At 49.0% G+C, this 15,723-nt stretch overlaps 5 protein-coding genes across 6 annotated transcripts; 3 read left to right on the top strand and 2 right to left on the bottom strand.

Annotated features, from left to right (window-relative positions):
* Window positions 1-107: 107 nt before the first annotated feature.
* CNE00400 (expressed protein) lies at window positions 108-1,283 on the top strand. The gene is made up of 5 exons (XM_571096.2): window positions 108-345; window positions 415-625; window positions 688-852; window positions 919-969; window positions 1,037-1,283. Exons 1-5 carry the CDS (start codon window positions 243-245, stop codon window positions 1,146-1,148), a joined length of 642 nt encoding a protein of 213 aa, XP_571096.1. The 5' UTR covers window positions 108-242; the 3' UTR covers window positions 1,149-1,283.
* Window positions 1,284-5,550: 4,267 nt separating this feature from the next.
* CNE00390 (multidrug transporter, putative) lies at window positions 5,551-8,386 on the top strand. Its single transcript, XM_570743.1, has 14 exons — window positions 5,551-6,057; window positions 6,111-6,205; window positions 6,260-6,329; window positions 6,385-6,489; window positions 6,539-6,606; window positions 6,662-6,714; window positions 6,767-7,086; window positions 7,148-7,193; window positions 7,257-7,378; window positions 7,456-7,597; window positions 7,660-7,669; window positions 7,727-7,807; window positions 7,870-7,879; window positions 7,945-8,386. The coding sequence occupies exons 1-14, from the start codon at window positions 5,703-5,705 to the stop codon at window positions 8,157-8,159; spliced, it is 1,692 nt and encodes a 563-aa protein (XP_570743.1). The 5' UTR covers window positions 5,551-5,702; the 3' UTR covers window positions 8,160-8,386.
* Window positions 8,387-8,693: 307 nt separating this feature from the next.
* CNE00380 (hypothetical protein) lies at window positions 8,694-11,816 on the bottom strand. Of its 2 annotated transcripts, none has more exons than XM_570741.1 (4): window positions 11,739-11,816; window positions 10,888-11,653; window positions 9,602-10,500; window positions 8,694-9,434 (listed from the first exon to the last, which is right to left on the bottom strand). In XM_570741.1, the coding sequence occupies exons 1-4, from the start codon at window positions 11,766-11,768 to the stop codon at window positions 8,922-8,924; spliced, it is 2,208 nt and encodes a 735-aa protein (XP_570741.1). In that variant the 5' UTR covers window positions 11,769-11,816; the 3' UTR covers window positions 8,694-8,921. The 2 variants fall into 2 exon arrangements, with proteins under 2 accessions (XP_570741.1, XP_570740.1); XM_570740.1 differs by having other exon boundaries at window positions 8,694-9,431.
* Window positions 11,817-12,053: 237 nt separating this feature from the next.
* On the top strand, window positions 12,054-12,662 carry CNE00370 (hypothetical protein). The gene is made up of 3 exons (XM_024657142.1): window positions 12,054-12,172; window positions 12,259-12,402; window positions 12,512-12,662. The coding sequence occupies exons 1-3, from the start codon at window positions 12,113-12,115 to the stop codon at window positions 12,623-12,625; spliced, it is 318 nt and encodes a 105-aa protein (XP_024512825.1). The 5' UTR covers window positions 12,054-12,112; the 3' UTR covers window positions 12,626-12,662.
* A 68-nt stretch (window positions 12,663-12,730) lies between these two features.
* CNE00360 (hypothetical protein) lies at window positions 12,731-15,616 on the bottom strand. The gene is made up of 5 exons (XM_024657141.1): window positions 15,308-15,616; window positions 15,000-15,179; window positions 14,779-14,903; window positions 13,861-14,712; window positions 12,731-13,784 (listed from the first exon to the last, which is right to left on the bottom strand). Exons 1-5 carry the CDS (start codon window positions 15,445-15,447, stop codon window positions 12,844-12,846), a joined length of 2,238 nt encoding a protein of 745 aa, XP_024512824.1. The 5' UTR covers window positions 15,448-15,616; the 3' UTR covers window positions 12,731-12,843.
* Window positions 15,617-15,723: the final 107 nt, after the last annotated feature.

Here is a 15,723-nt window from a genome sequence, read left to right as displayed (position 1 = left end):
TACGGCATGCAGGGCATGTGTCATTCTTATGATCGTAAAGTGTGCCCGAAAAAGCTGTACAACTAATCTTGGCAGAAGAACCCGTGACTACAGATGCGTGCGATTGCTAAAAGATATTTAAGAAGTGTTCATACGTACAAGGATTCGTTGGTCGCACTCTTTCATCAGCTCCAACTTATTAATATCATCGATTCCGACAACGATCAACTACTTATAAATAGCCTTAACGTAAACTTCCAAAGATGTTCAACAAGCTTGCCCTCATCGCGCTCCTCCCCCTGGCTTTCAGTGCGCCAACCAAAAGATGGTCGGAAACTCTGAATTGTGTCCAATTTCAGTACGGTGGTGCGTCTTGTGTTCCTGCCTTTGTAGTTCCTCGCTCGTGGAGTTATGACTGACGATTGGCCAACGTAGGCCCCTTCACCTCTTCTGGTTCTCGCGGTTTCATCCATCTATACTCCAACATCACCTCTTTCGACTCCAGCACACAGCACACAGATTACAATGAGACCCGTTTAGGACTCGCTGAAGACGGGACAATCGAAAACTGTGGAGAATGCCGAACAACAGAGTTGTTTGGGTTCGAAGTCTGTCAAGATGATCAGCGAAATGGATTTGATGGGCTGTAAGTCCTTTAACTAAAATTTCTCGTTTTTCTAGTTACGCTGGACACTGACAGCGCTATAGCGGCAATGGACCGAGCGGGTTCTACGGCCATGTGACGTACACTAACGTCTCGCCCAACATTCAGTGTCTTACCGCCTCCAAATCACCATATGAAGGAGCATCGTTAAAGCTTGCAGACTGCCAGTATGACTATGACTCCGCTGCTACCTCAGGACAATACTTTGAGTAAGCCACCTTCATTTATTTTATAAGCATACATATGGTGATATGTTAACCACATATATGCTACAGGATGACTGTCACTGATGGGGTTTACCATGCTCTTTTGATTGATGGAAGCAAGTACGTCTCAACCATTCTCTCTCTTTTCTTTATCTACACACATCCACTGACCAGATGAACGATATAGCTCTTACGGACCTACCCCAGAGCTTAACAACAACGCCTCCCTCGTACTGTACAACGTGGTTGGTCCTAACACGACCTTCACGTCCTTCGGGTTCAAAGCTCCCGTGTTCTGAGTTGAGAAACTTTGTCGTTGGGGGAGTAGGTTGGAAGAGATATTAGATTTCGTATATGCCCTTGAGATGGACAATCACATACGATATATGATTGCATGCAGTGTATCATATATATACGTAGCCGTGGCATTATTTTATAAGGTACATTGGAGAACTGTTTTGATCATTTGTCAGAAAATTGATACCATGCATTGAAAGGGAAGCAACAAATACAAGAGAGATCCCCATTCGGTACGGTTTGTGTTGAACTTCGCAATATAGGCCGCATTGAGTGATAAATGAATTGAATGTGTTCAGCAAGCCCATCTCGTGTTGGTAATACAATATATTAGTATTAACGATGCAACAATAACAGCAACGTTGTCAAAGGTAGTATGAGAAGAGAAATACGAAAGAAGCATAATCACTTCTTCAGCACATTACTTTTGGGTTTGGAGGTGTTGTTCGCTTTTGCATAGGTATCAATGAGCATTCAGGAAGAGAAGATGGCGTATAAAACAAGCAGCTGCGAATGTCCCTGTTTCGCATGTCTCACTGTTCAGTGCTCATAATCTCATCCATCCCAGTGCAATCGCCACCTGACACGCAAACACGTACAGAATTCCTCCTCTTGCATGTCTCTTCCCTCTCCCTCCAGCTCCGAGACTCGAATCATGACGTTCCCTACTTACATTTATTATTACCTCTGCAAATGGTGCAGCCATGAGTTAGGAACGATCCATCCTTACGTTGGGCAGTACTGCCCTATTTGTGATGTACGTTGCCCTTTCCCCTGCGCCATTTGAAAGATCATAACTGTGTGTTCAGAGATTCGAAAGGAAAGAAAGTTAACGCGAACACGTGTTTTGCAGACCGTAGCGTATGCGCCGGAGAGAAACATCTTCCCTATACGGTTTTCGGTAGAGGAGAAGAGGAGATGGTGGTGATTCGAGGTTCGGACAGTAAAAGGGAGAGCTGCGTAATGGAGGAAGGCGTTGACACTACGATAATTTGATTACTGTTGTATCGATATGTCCCAAATGTACATTTGTAGCCCAATATACAGCATAAAATTAAGATGGCGGCGATCGGACGAAATGACGTGAAGAAGATATACAATAATGTTTGTTGTAATATGTCGAAATGAACATGCGTCGCCAAATCCGCTTCTCATTCAAGGCCCATAAGGCGTGTACTCATTTCCACCCAAACTATATTAAATCAGAATGTCCTCACTTCGCGTCATGATCCGACCGAGATGCACTCACAAGTCTAAAAATATCGGGCTATAAATTTTACAATTGCAAGGGCCTTCAGTAATCAATGTCGTCCTTTGTAATACCAGAAAAGTCCAACTCATTCTTCAGCTGCTCTTTCACCATTGTCGTTAGGGCCAATGCTTTCCGTTTGACAGGGAGAGGTGTTCAACGGTCGTCATTTACACCACCATTACCATAGTGGGTGAAGCTAATGACTTTTGAGTAACTGGTGGTAATATCAGCATATGATAATAAGGGGAGTGAATGGAAGAGATAATATATGTAATACTCACTTGTTATTTTCCTCCGAAATACGAAATACCACCATTTGTATATCGGCGCATAAATAGACAGAGCTTCACTTGTCTTCATAATGCGAGAGCACCTTCGGAGCCATGTATAGGATCAAGTTGTTTCCTTCGTCCAGTGAGATTGTATAAGCGCTTCAGATCAACTATTGCGGCATGCCAAGACCAGTCCTCCACTGTCAATGGTGACCTGGCCTCTATATCAACCAAGAAGATATACTAGCTGCTGAATGAAGCAAGTTTTGGAGTAGTTGATATTATCAGGCAAGTTAATGAACGCAAAGCATGCGTGAGAGGCATATATCGCGTCGTCTGAATCCTTTTGGGAAGGGGTGTGAGTCCTAAACCCTCCAACTGTGTGACCAGCTGCTTCTCTGCAGACATGTAAACGAGGGAGCACAGCAGACCGCTGTTACAGTACCGAAAGATTCTTTTCACCTACGAGATATTCTCGATTGCTTCAGCGTGGCAGCGCACAATTGACGTATGTATCTGTTGCGTATTCGGCGATTAAACAGACATCAACAGTTTCCACCTGCACATATCTGCAAGATCTAAGTGAGATTTTTCAGACAATAGGTTTGAACTCAAGCGGAATGTAGCCACAATCTTCTAGTGTTTCTTTGCCTTCTAGTGCCTTCTTAATCATTGCAGGCTTTTCCTCGATGGTCCAGGATGTCCCTTATGATCATCATGATCTCCATCATAGTCTAAAGCCTCCATAGCGAAGGAAGCGCAATTGTGATCGTTTAAAGTGAGCTTTCGATAAAGCTCCAGTGCGTGTCTTGAATATGCTTGCCGGGAGAGAACAAAAAGCCGACAGGTGATGGCCACAAAGCTTGATAACTATAGGGTAGGAGAAGAAAATGCGGTTGTGAACTTCGCCAGGAATATAGAGAAAAGTGAACAAGTCCGATCGTCCATTCTGTTATTACCAGTGGTATGGGCGTAATATCGGTCGCATGGTATACTGTCTGGTACGAAAAGTGGTTAATGAGTAGTGTAGGGGATCTGCCCCTATCTGAGATCTTCGGTAAGCGCCGGATACATAAATGTAAGGTTGACGAATGGTGATGCCAAAGACGAAACTTTGAAGCACAGTAGTCGGATTGTACTTGTGCTAAATGGTGTCTGGTTCATTTCTGAGACGTCAACGTCGTAAGACTAAGCCATTGGGTCGCAAAGTATGGGCAGTGGTGAAGAACGTAGAAGGAACGGAGAAGCAGGTGATGATGATGGTAGGTCTTGCGTGAGTAACACACGTAGTTGTCGGTGAGTGGTCGAGTCGGACTGTCAGACCCTGTTCTTACGTAAGTATACCAATTAACCGATGCACATATTACGTAATAAAAACGAAAAACCCTGGCAGGGCATATCACTACGACCTGCGTGACTCCGTCTGCTGGGCTCCGTCTTGGCTGTTCTCCCTCCTGTCTGTCATCGGCCGAGTGCACTCTGTTTGATAGATGAGCTACAATATCATACGCAAAGTACTGCAAGTACGTAGATGACTAATGAATGTTAGGGGCGATGGTTGGCAGACGAAATGGAAATTCGTTCGAAACTCATACTAGAGGAAACCAGACCTGCTTTTTCCAACATTTCCCGAAAGCCGTGTCGGGTAGGGATATAGAAAGGGCAACAGCCGCCGGCAAGACACTAGCCAAGCTATTACTAGCGTTAGTCACGCAACGAACGCAACAAACAAGGAACGAGGAACATGAAAAACAGAACAAGAAAATGCAAGAAGAAGGAACAAACAAAGATGATTTAGCATTTAACAGTTGACGGCTAAAGTCATCATCAGTCAATGCCTTTTAACAGGCTGGCCTTCGTACAAACGGGCGGGCCCCTTCTTCTTCCCCTTTTGCCCCCCCATTATCTCCCCAGGCTTATGAGGGGTCCCTATTGACTTTTCCCTACCATTCCTGCAAGGGCCTTAAGGGAGGTTCGCTTGTGTTACTTGCCTTGAAAGATTTCTCCGTGATTTCTTCCTTCTCCGCAAGTTTACAAACTAAAATAGGCAGGAACTTATACAGAAAAGGACGACATTCCCGATCGGTTTGTTCCAGTCGCCATTTGTGTTCTTGCGGTAAAGCAGTTCTAACTCTGGATCTCTGTTGAAGTGCATTTCAACAGTAGTTTTTAAAAACCGAAATTCCATATATCATATGCATTTGAGGGATTCAGGGCATTACAAAGCTGTTGAAATTCTGCTTCCAATTTTTGAACGGTGAATGGAGTGCGACGGGGGTTGGCATGCAGGTACGAATGCCAGTGCCGAATGCCGATGCCGAACGTCAGTCGTCCACAAAAAGATTGGAGCATCGAGAGGCGAAAACAAGAGGCGAATCTGCTCATTGATCACTGCTCGCTGCTGGCACATTTTACGTCAATTTGGACAACAGGGGAATTCAGGCCTTCCTCGAACAACATGTCTCCTATCTGGATTTCGTAAACTACTAAATATAAGAACAGGAGACGGCCGTTTCTCTATACCTTCTTCCTCCGTTAAATTTAATTTTGAAGGAAAAAGGGTGTCCACTGCCGCCGGGAGGTAAGCCGTTGCCGCCGAAGGCCACGGTGTTACTCAGGGACAAATGATTATGTGACGTCATGCCTATAATGATTTTGAGTCTCGATTGTCAATCCGTCGGCCCGTCATGCCTTTTCTTTTACTTCCCTTTCCTAGTCCTTGTCTTCCCGGTCCTTGAGCTTAAGCTGAATTTTCCCCGACAATTTCATCTAAATTAACAGCTGAAAGGGCTGACTGGTCCATAGGGGATTGAGGAATATATCCCCCTGTGTTATGTGTCAGAAATGACGAGTCGGCTGCTAAAAATGATTGGGGCTGCTCAGGTTGCGGTATCCGATCGCAAGACTCTATAGAACGAAGGACCATAAATTTCAAGTTTGGAGCCTATCACTTTTCAACAATCCCTCTTTTATTTTTCTTTCAGTCTTCATTTCTATCCTCGAATTAATCAACAAAGTCGCATTTAACGACCATGTCTACCATTCCCGCGGTACCCAAGGAGGTACCAGCAGACGCCGGTCGCTCTTCTACATCAACAATTAGGGGCGAGGTTTTTAACCCCGTCGCCAACCACGAAAGACTCATGAATGACCCAGCAGGGATGATGAACAAGGATCCCAAAAATACACAAATTTCCCATTTGGAGGGTCACACACGACCACAACACCGGAGGGGAGACACCGGAGACGGGCGACATATTTTGCAAGAAGAGGAGGCACCAGAAGTCTTGGGCTTCGCCTGGTCATCAAGGAAGAAATGGACTACTCTGACTGTCATTTTCATTGTACAATGTTCTATGAACTATAATGCTGCTGTCTACGCCAACGGTAAGTCTTTTTTCTGAATTGTGACGAGATCTAAGCTGATAGAACATCGGTAGGTACTGCTTTCCTACAAGAAAAGTTCGATATCAGTGCCCAAGCTGCGCGAGTTGGACAGATGATCTTCCTGATCTCCTATGCTTTTGGCTGTGAAGTGAGTTGTATTCCTTGGAACTGGCCTTTTTTCCACCGCTAATTGTCTCTCAAGGCATGGGCTCCATGGTCTGAAGAATTAGGTCGACGATGGGTATTACAACTGTCCTTATTCTTAGTCAACAGTAAGTCTTTTTTATCATTCTAAAAGCAAAAAGGGCAGACACTCATTACATCCAGTTTGGCAAATTCTCGCTGCTCTTGCTCCCAACTTTGGTTCCGTTATTGTCGCTCGTTTCCTGGGTGGTATTTCGTCCGCCGGTGGCTCTGTTACATTGGGAATGGGTAAGCTACAAGTTACATTTGATGAGATAGTTGCTGATAAATTGCATAGTTGCTGATCTTTACGATCCGAATGAACAGCAGTGGGCTGTTGCATTCATTGTCTTCTCTTCTGTCGGAGTAAGTAATTTGCCACTCTGACCCGTAATGTCGTAGAAGCTGACAGCCATAATAGGGCAGTGTTATTGGTCCCATTGTCGGTCCCTTTATTGCCGCCCACCTCGACTGGTAAGTGATTTTTTTCTTGGTACCATTTGCTGAGTACTAACTCTGCAATTAGGGGATGGATTTGCTGGACCCAACTCATCTTTGGCGGTTTCGTTCAAATCCTCCACCTCCTTATCGTCCCGGAAACTCGAGCTACCATTCTCCTCGACCGAGAAGCCAAGCGTCGTCGTGAAGCCGGCGAGCACAACATCTATGGTCCTAGCGAAATTAAGACTTTCAAGGAGAAGTTCTCTTTGCACGAGATGGCCAAGACGTTCTGCAGGCCTTTTGTCATGTTTGTGACTGAACCTATCGTACTCTGTTTGTCTTTGCTTTCGGGTTTCAGTGATGCTCTTATCTTCACTTTCATGGAGGCTTTTACCCCTGTCTACGGTGAGTGCTTCACTCAAAGGAAGTCTGGCTTTCCCACCGGCAAGCGCTAATTGTGAGGCAGAGCAATGGGGATTTGACACTGTGCACATGGCATTGGCGTTTGTCCCGTAAGACAGCCGTTTTCAACTATCTTGTCAAGGATCAGCTAATTGGTTTTTTTTTTTTCGTAGTATTGCCATCGGTTATTTCCTTGCTTATCTCATTTACATCCCTCCCTTGATGAAGCAGCGCAAGGTGTTGCGAGAAAATCCCGATGCCGCTCCCGAATTACGACTCCATCCTCTTTTGTACCGTAAGTTCTTTCAACCTCCCAGCGCTTTTTCAATCGGTCTCCCATTTGGTGCCCAGATGCTGATATGAAATTTCTAGTCGCGCCCCTTGAGACAATTGGTCTTTTCGGCTTTGCTTGGACTTCCCTCGGTCCTCCCCACGTCCACTGGATTGCACCTATGATCTTCTCTTGTCTTGTCGGCATTGCCAACTACGCCATCTACATGTCTACTATTGACTAGTACGTATCGTAATCATCATTTAAATCGTTATAGGATTCCATGCTAACGTGTCGTTTTATAGTATGATCGCTGTACGTTCATGACCTTCAACACTCGTGCCGACGTATTGAGCTGACCTTTTATTTCAGGCTTACGGTCCTTATTCTGCTTCTGCGACTGGCGGTAATGGTATGGCCCGTGACTTCTTGGCGGGTGTCGCAGCTTTATATGTACGTTTTCCCTGTCCTTTCCAACGACTTACAAAAGTCTAAACTGACATGGAATGTTTTAGGCCACTCCTTGTATGTTGCATCCTGAAATTCGAGTTTAATCATATCAGTTAAATGCTAACATTCCTTTGTTTCAGTCTACACCAACGTCGGCGGAAGTTCATATCGACTCCATCTCGAATGGCCTTCGACCATTCTCGCCATCATTGCTCTTCTGGTGGCCATTCCCATTTACATCTTCTACTATTACGGTGCTTGGTTCCGACAACGTTCCAAGTTTGCCATGTCGCTCGCTGGTGAACGACTTGAGAGGCGTGTGTCTAGGTTGGAGGAGAAGAAGATGGACGCCTAAGTTCCATAAACTAGTCTTAGACTCAAGCTAAAAAGCATGTGCTGAAGATTAGGGAGAAGGATCCTTTGGGCGTTGTGGTGGTGAATCGATTTTGTGGCAGAGTATAAGCAGAAGAAGATGGGTTTTTTTTCCTATGTTTTTATTCATCTGTGATCTTGATTCCACATAACCCACAAGATCTCTCCATCTATTTATTTTTGCATTCTTTCGCATATCTGTTGAGTTAATATCGTGTCACACATTATGCATAGTATTCTCTGTACTGTACTTCATCTGCATACCATTGATACTACATCAATGAAGAAAACCTTTGTTGAGCTCTCACATCTTCTATTTCGGGATTCTTTTGTCAAAAGACTTGACATTATATCACATCACATCCGGTCAGTAGGTACCGCCTTTTACGAAATAACAAACCGACGATGAAAAAGAAAAAGTGATCCCTATTTACTGACCGACATGTATATCCGTTCCCCGCTCATAGCCACCTTCCCCAAGAAAAAAAGTTGCTATCGCTTGCTTCGAGTTTGAGATGGGATGACAAACACTTCATTTTTATTTCTATACTTTACTAAAAAAGCCACAGCGGTGTTTGATTCTACTCTATACTACACTCAATTGTATAATGACCCATTATGCACATACAACACGAATATTCTTTCGCTGGTTCCATCTCTAACCATCCATCTATTGCCCGTCTTCTATACGTAAATCCCATGGAGACACCTTTCTCTTCCTCTTCTTCGTTCTTGACACTTCTTCTCACGAGACAGTTCCTTCTTCCTCTGACCTCTCTCCTGCCCCCTCCGACGTAAAACTAACATCCCCTTCTTCCACCTCTTCCATCTCCTCCATCTCCGCCCACCCCAACACCCTCCCCCTCCCTTCTCTCGACCCTTCCTCTTCCCCTCTCCGTAATGCTTCTTCTGCAGCCTTCTTCATACCCACCACCAAATCTTCCATCTTGGACCACCTAGCATCGAGCTGAGGATCTGCCATCTCTGCCTCGTGGAGAAGAAAGAGGCTGAGATCATGTTCGGATTCGGGATCGGCTTCTTCTTCCAGACTCGACGCGCCTACGCCCAAACCTAAACCAAAGTCCAAGCCGGAGCTAGAACCACCGGGAGCTTCAGATCCGAGATGGGGGAAAGCAAGCGTCTCGCGTAACCGTCTTCGGAGCTTCCCAATCTCTGCGCGTTGTTTGGATTTGGTAGCTTCGAGGGATTTGTTGATTGCTAAGAGACTGGCGTTGGATATTTCGAGATCCGCTACCTGCTTTTTGAAGAGGGAGGGCGTTGGCGGGGAGGGAAAGGGAAAGGGGAAGGGGAGGAGAGGGGGGAGGAGAGGAATGAGGTTGTCAATGTTAGGTTTGAATGATAGAGCGGTAAAGAAGGGAGGAAAAGGCAAGTTGGAGAGCGCGGGGAGGGCAAGCGAACACGTACCTTGCGATTGATCTTGGCCTCAACTGCATCCGTAACCAACATATCATCTACTTCTTGTTCTTGTTCTCCTCCTATCTCCGTCCCTGCTCCTGCCTCCGCCTCCGCCTCGACCCCGTTTTCCCCGACACATTTCCGTTTCGCTTCTCCTTCTTCTCCTCCTTTGCTTGAATCTTGTCGATCTCCTACAATAGGCAAAACACTCGTCACTTCCACTTGTTCCGCATTCCTCTTCCCATTCCTATTCTCGATTGAATATCTCTCTCCGTTCTCGTTATCCTTGACGTAATCGTACTCATACCTGTGCTTATACTCACATCCATGTTTGTCGTCATTGTCGTTGTCGTTCTCGTTGCCATTCTCATAAAGGGACTGATATTCCTCCCGACCCAGGTCTCCCTGTTCACCCCGCTCATCCGCATAAAGCCCATTCTCACCCTCCCACTCTTCTTCCCCCTTCTCCTCCAAACCGGGCGTACCAGGCGCAGCAGGCGTCAAATCCGGTAACTCCACAGTCTTCCTCTCTGGCGAACCTGGCATCATCCTCATCCCCCTTCCCACGCCGCCCATCCCCAGCCAGCCGACGACTTTCCGCCCTTCTTTAAGCGCTTGCTGACGCTCGGAAGGGTGGAGGATCATGGGTGGTAAACGCGGTTTTGACGTCCTTCTTTTCGTCGTCATCGTTGTCGCTGTAAAAGAGGTGGTCATGGCCGAGGTGGAGGATAGAGGTGAAGGCGGGTGGGGACCTTGACTTGTGGGTTGTATGTCGGGACTCTGAGGCTGGGTGAAGGGGGTAGGCGAAGTGGGTGCCGAAGCTGTCGGGTTGGTTAAGAGATGGTATGGTACATGCGGGGGCAAGTGTGTGCTTCGGTTCTGGTTCTGGTTTTGGGTTTGGGCTTGCGCTTGGTCCATGTCGAGGGTATATGCTGTACCCTCAAAATTGTCGGTGGACGATCGTGATCTTTCTAAAGGGAGGGAATTGAGACCCGAACCCATGTAAAGATGATAATGATGATGAAGGAGATGATGGGGGAGTGCGTGAGGGAGGCGCTCACGTTCGGGGGATGAGTGCGCAGGACTTGGGAGGCGGGGCCAAGGTGACGAGGAGAAGTAGGCGTTGGCGATACCTAGGGCGGAAGTTGTTAGATTTGAGTCTTCGGTGGGGCTCGGCGTATTGCTCTCATTTCCTGTGCCAGTCCTTGTACCAGTCCCTGTGCCCGCTGGGTGAACAGGGGATGTCGGTGAGTCTACCGTACCGGCAGCATGGATCACAGTGCGCGAAGATGAACGAGTGGGCGAAGGTGAGGAGGTTGAGGGTGGTGAAGTGAATTGGGAACTGGATTTGGGGTGTAGCCAAGTTTGAGCTTGGGACTGAGGTTGAGGCTGCAGCTTTACCCTCACTCGAGGTGCTCGATCGCCAACAGAGGACGTGCTCTTCAACGAATCCGTCCTCGTCCTTGTACTGTACATACTCGCATTCGTCGTGCTCGTACCAACAACTGGAGCCGCTGGTGTCTGGCCATACCCGTTGCTCCCATCATACCCACTGCCACTAGCACTGCCATTACCGTTCTCAGTATTATTCTTACCCTTACTTGCACTCGAGTTCGACACGCCCGATACGGTCGAGACACCCAAAGCTGACCTTGCAGTTCTCACTCTCGGTACAGCCACCGGTGTTCCCGAGGCCACACCCAGTGCAGATGCCGAGCTAGAAGAAGAGGGATTACCCGAATTAGGCGCAAACCCCGGGGTCAGTGGCGAGCGCTGCGGCTGAAAGGGTTTTGTCACCCTCGCCTGAGGTACCGATGCCGGCGTCGAGGGCGTTCTGGGCAGCGGGGACCTTGCACCAGCCCTTGGGGTGTTGGCGGAGGAGGCGGAGACGTGCGAGCGGAGGGACGAGGAGGAGGATGTGGTTTTCAGCGACGGTCTCGAACTGGCGCCAGGGGTTGTCTGGGAGGCGGTGATGGCGCTTGGCGTGACCTTGGCGCGGACGGATGCTCTGTACGTCGTGCTGGGCGAGTGGCTCGGCGTGCTGGATATATGCGAGGTTACCTGCGCCGTGAAGTCAAGCGTCAGTCGGCTGTTCCGTAGCTTGGCCCAGACGCAAGTCGGTGGGCGGGTGCAGTGGCAGGCTTACCTTGGGACGGGGCTTGTGTGGGTCTGTCATCGTGCCGCTATCCACGATGCTTGCATGAGGTCGTCCCACACGCTTTCGGTATAGAGGATGGCGAGATGGGATTACAGGATATCAGATATAAATAGAGACACCGCCCGTGACGAGACGGTGAAAGTAGACTCCGGCCATTCCTAATCCGTCCGGCCTAAGCCGTCCCCGCCCGCATTACAAATCCCTTTCTCGTCATTAGAAAAGATCGGGACAGTGGATTACAAACCACCGACTTTTGCCCGTCTCGCCATCTCCGTCCTCCGTCCGTCGACTTTTTGCGTAGCAACGACTCTTCCACACCAGTTCTATAGACTTTACTGATCTTTCATTTGCGACTCCACACAATGTCCGCCACGCCCATCCCTCACCTCTACCGCTCGCTCCTCAGAGAACTCCGTCTTGCCGTAAGCCCATCCCTCTGTCGCCCTCTTGTTTCTTCTGCCCTTCGGCGTCAGTACTGACCATCAGCGTACGCTTGCATCTACAACAGTCCCACAAGTCAAGAACGAGCCGTAACCCCACAGTGAACACCCACATCCGAACCCTCGTCGAATCGTCCTTACGCGACCCCCACGCACTTTCAAAGATATTACTGGAGACAAGGGACTTTCTGCGGGCTACTCGAATCCATGCTGTATGTCCCATCTCCCATCTCCATATTCATATTTCATGGGCTCTGCTCTTTAGAAAAACAAGGGAAAACGAACGAGATTGACTGACGTTTCTCTCGTTCATGCCATTAGGACCTACTCAAAAGGTACAACCCCACACACGGCATGTCCCAAGAAGAGCGAGTGGTGGCCACAGCCCGACGAGTGGGGTTGAATGCTCCCAAAGAGTATGAGGGAAAGGAATAGATTCAGTTTACCTTGAGAAAAGGTGGATTATGCAACCCTACTAGATGATGTGATGTCTTGGTCTTTCAACTCGTCACGCAGCATTCCGAACTTGAAGACATAATTCTGGTTCATACAGAGCATAGCCCCTTTTTTTTCCCCACCACCTCCCCATTCTCCATCCCCGATTGCCTTGTACAAAGAAGAAAAGAAAAAAAGGCAAAGAAATACCCTATCCCTTATCTCCTCTTACTCCTTCTATATCCCTCATCTTCCTCACTCTCCGACCTCTTCCTCCGCGTCCTCTCCCTCTCTCTTTCTCGTGGTACATACTCTTCCTCCTCCTCACCTTCCTCCCATCCTCCTGGACCCAGACTCGCACTCGCACTAACGCTTCCCCCTTCCCGTTTCCTCTTATCACTACGCTCCTTGTCCTTGTCGCTACGCTCACTCCTCTCCCTCCTTCGCCTTCTCTCCCTATCCTTCTCATCCGAAGTATATCCCTCTTCATCATATTCTCCCCTTTCCCTATCCTTGTCTCTCGCCCGATCCCTCCCTCTACTATCCCTGCTGTGGCTCTCCTTATCCCTCTCCCTCTCCCGATCACGTTTACTCGTGCTCTTCATCCCCGAGCCCGAACCCGAGCCCGCATTCGAGTTGGAAGCAGAAGCAGGCATCACATCATCCCCACCACCATAATCCAACGCGCCCCCACTTGCGGAACCTACATCCACCACCCGATCCTTATCCCTAAACCTTCCTTTCGGGCCTGTGGGCACAACCCCGGCGCCGGCGCGAGGGCCGAGGGGGACGGCTGTTGCTGCCCGTGGACCGGTTGGTACGTTGGCGGCGGTGCTGGCGTTGGGGTTGGCGTTGGCACTGCCAGTTGCTGCCGTCGTAGCAGCAGCCGGGTTCACCGCCCCAGCATTGGGAGTAACAGCCGCAGCACCGGAAGCAGGAGTCGGCGCAATGTTCATATTCCTCCCAGGAGGCGGTGGTGCCCTCCCCGCAAAAGCGGGATTGGCGGATGCTTGTTCGACATGTTCGCCTTCTTCTTGTTTCACTTCTTGTCCTCCTCCAGAGCCTGAGTTTGCGATGGTGTTCGCGTTGGGGTTGGCGTTGTTTGCAAGAGCGTTGCCGGCGGCCGCGTTGTTGGCGAGGTTGCTGTTGGGTCGTACACCTGGGACGGAGGAGGACGATAACGTGAGCTCATATCCCAGCGTACCATGCAGGAAAAAAAAAGGCAGATGACATACCTTGTCTCCCACCCATCTGACCCATTTGCCCCATCTGCCCCATCTGCCCCATTCCGCCCATTCCACCCATCTGTCCCATCTGCCCCATCTGCCCCATCATCCCCAGATCCATCCCCTGCATCCCCGGCATACCCCCCATCGCCATCATCTGCTGCATCTGCTGCATTTGTTGCATCTGCTGCATTTGCTGCATCTGCGCTTGCATCTGGTTCGGCATCATACCACCCATACCGCCCATACCTTGCATCGCTGCTGCTGCCGCGGCCGCTGCTTGAGCTTGGGCCTGGGCTTGAGCTTGTGGGGTCATCCCATTCATCCCGTTCATACCCATTTGGTTCATCGTATCACCCCCCACCCCGGCTCCGGCACCGAGACCACCACCGGCAGCGAGCGACTTGACATTCTCCCCCATCTCGGTTCGATACCTCACCCATTTCGGGAAAGTATGTTCATCAAACCCAAAATTAAACCAATCGCTCACAACAGCGCCGGGCTGACGCCACGGTTGGCCGGACCCTTCGAATAAGGAAAGGTCAATATCGTATACTGACTGGCCAGAGGAAGGGATGAGGCCAGAAGGGTTGGACGGGTCGAATCGCGGGTTGGCAGAGGGGTTCGTCACCGGAGGTAGGTGGGAAGGAGGGAGATTGGGATTGGTTGGCGGGCCGTTGGCGTCGGCGGTGACGACGCTGGTAATCGAGGAAGGTTGCGGCTGGAGATTGGGTGCTTGGGAAGTGGGCGCAATAGGGGGATTGGCCAACGCGTTCACCGATTGGGGTTGAGGGGTGGCAGACGCAGAAGGACGAGGTGCGGGTGTATATTCGGTGGTTTGTCCAGGGTCATTTTGGTTTGCTATTGATACCGATGTCAATTTGCCTTGTTAGTATAGGTGTTTTGAGGGAGTGAAGAGGGACTGACATTTGGTAGGCGTACCAGTAACCTGACCAGCTTGAGGCGTACTAGGGGTCGCAGGCGCTTGTGCACCTGTACTCGCATGTGCCCATTTCCCAATCCCAACAACCGCCGGAGCCTGTTGTGGTTTTCTATTTGACAAAAAGCCAGGCAAACATCAGCCAAGGAGTTGTCAGAAAAAAAAAAAGAAGAGAAATGCAAATGAAAAGATGGAAAAAAGAACATACCTTAAATCCAATTGTCTTGAACTCCCTCCAGTGAACACAAGCTTGACATCATCCTCGTCGGATTCCTCATCCTCGTCCTCATCCCCTTCATCTTCTTCTTCGACGCCACCATCTTCCGGGTTTTCGGGGAGAGCTTCGACAACGGCCGCAGAGGCGTCGATACCGTATGCCGCTAGGGATCTGAATGGGTTTCAAAAGAATGGAGAACGTCAGCCACAGCAACTGAATGAGGCATGGACCGGTGATGCAGATGGAATAAACGATGGAAGCGGGGAGGGAGGGGGGAAAGCCAAGGAAAACAGACGTACGCTGCCATTGACGCGCTGATCGCACTCTCCTTTGCTGCTTCTGCTTGCGCGTGCGCTTGCGCCTGAGCTTGAGCGATAGACTGTGGCTGCTGTTCAGGCTCATCGCCATAAAGGAAAGCATCATCGTCGTCGATATCCATCTTGACTTCTCTTTTCGTGTTGTGTCGTTCAGTGTCCGTAAAAAGAATGTGCGGAAAAGTGTGAGGGGGATGAGGCCTGGCTTCCTAATTTCCCAATTTTCTAATGCAGTGTTTAAGGGTATTGAATCCGTGGGATGAGGACCGCAAAGCTGGGGGAAAAGAGTCAAGCTTCGAAAGCGATATAGTTATAACCAAACTTGAATTGGTGCGTAGACGAGCGAGAGTGACAGTGAAGAAGTGGAAGGCAGGAAAATGACACGTCATCAAGTCAATCAG

The sequence above is a fragment of the Cryptococcus neoformans genome (assembly GCF_000091045.1).
Source record: "Cryptococcus neoformans var. neoformans JEC21 chromosome 5 sequence".
Lineage (NCBI taxonomy): Eukaryota > Fungi > Basidiomycota > Tremellomycetes > Tremellales > Cryptococcaceae > Cryptococcus > Cryptococcus deneoformans.
This window is presented reverse-complemented; position numbering and strand designations above follow the sequence as displayed.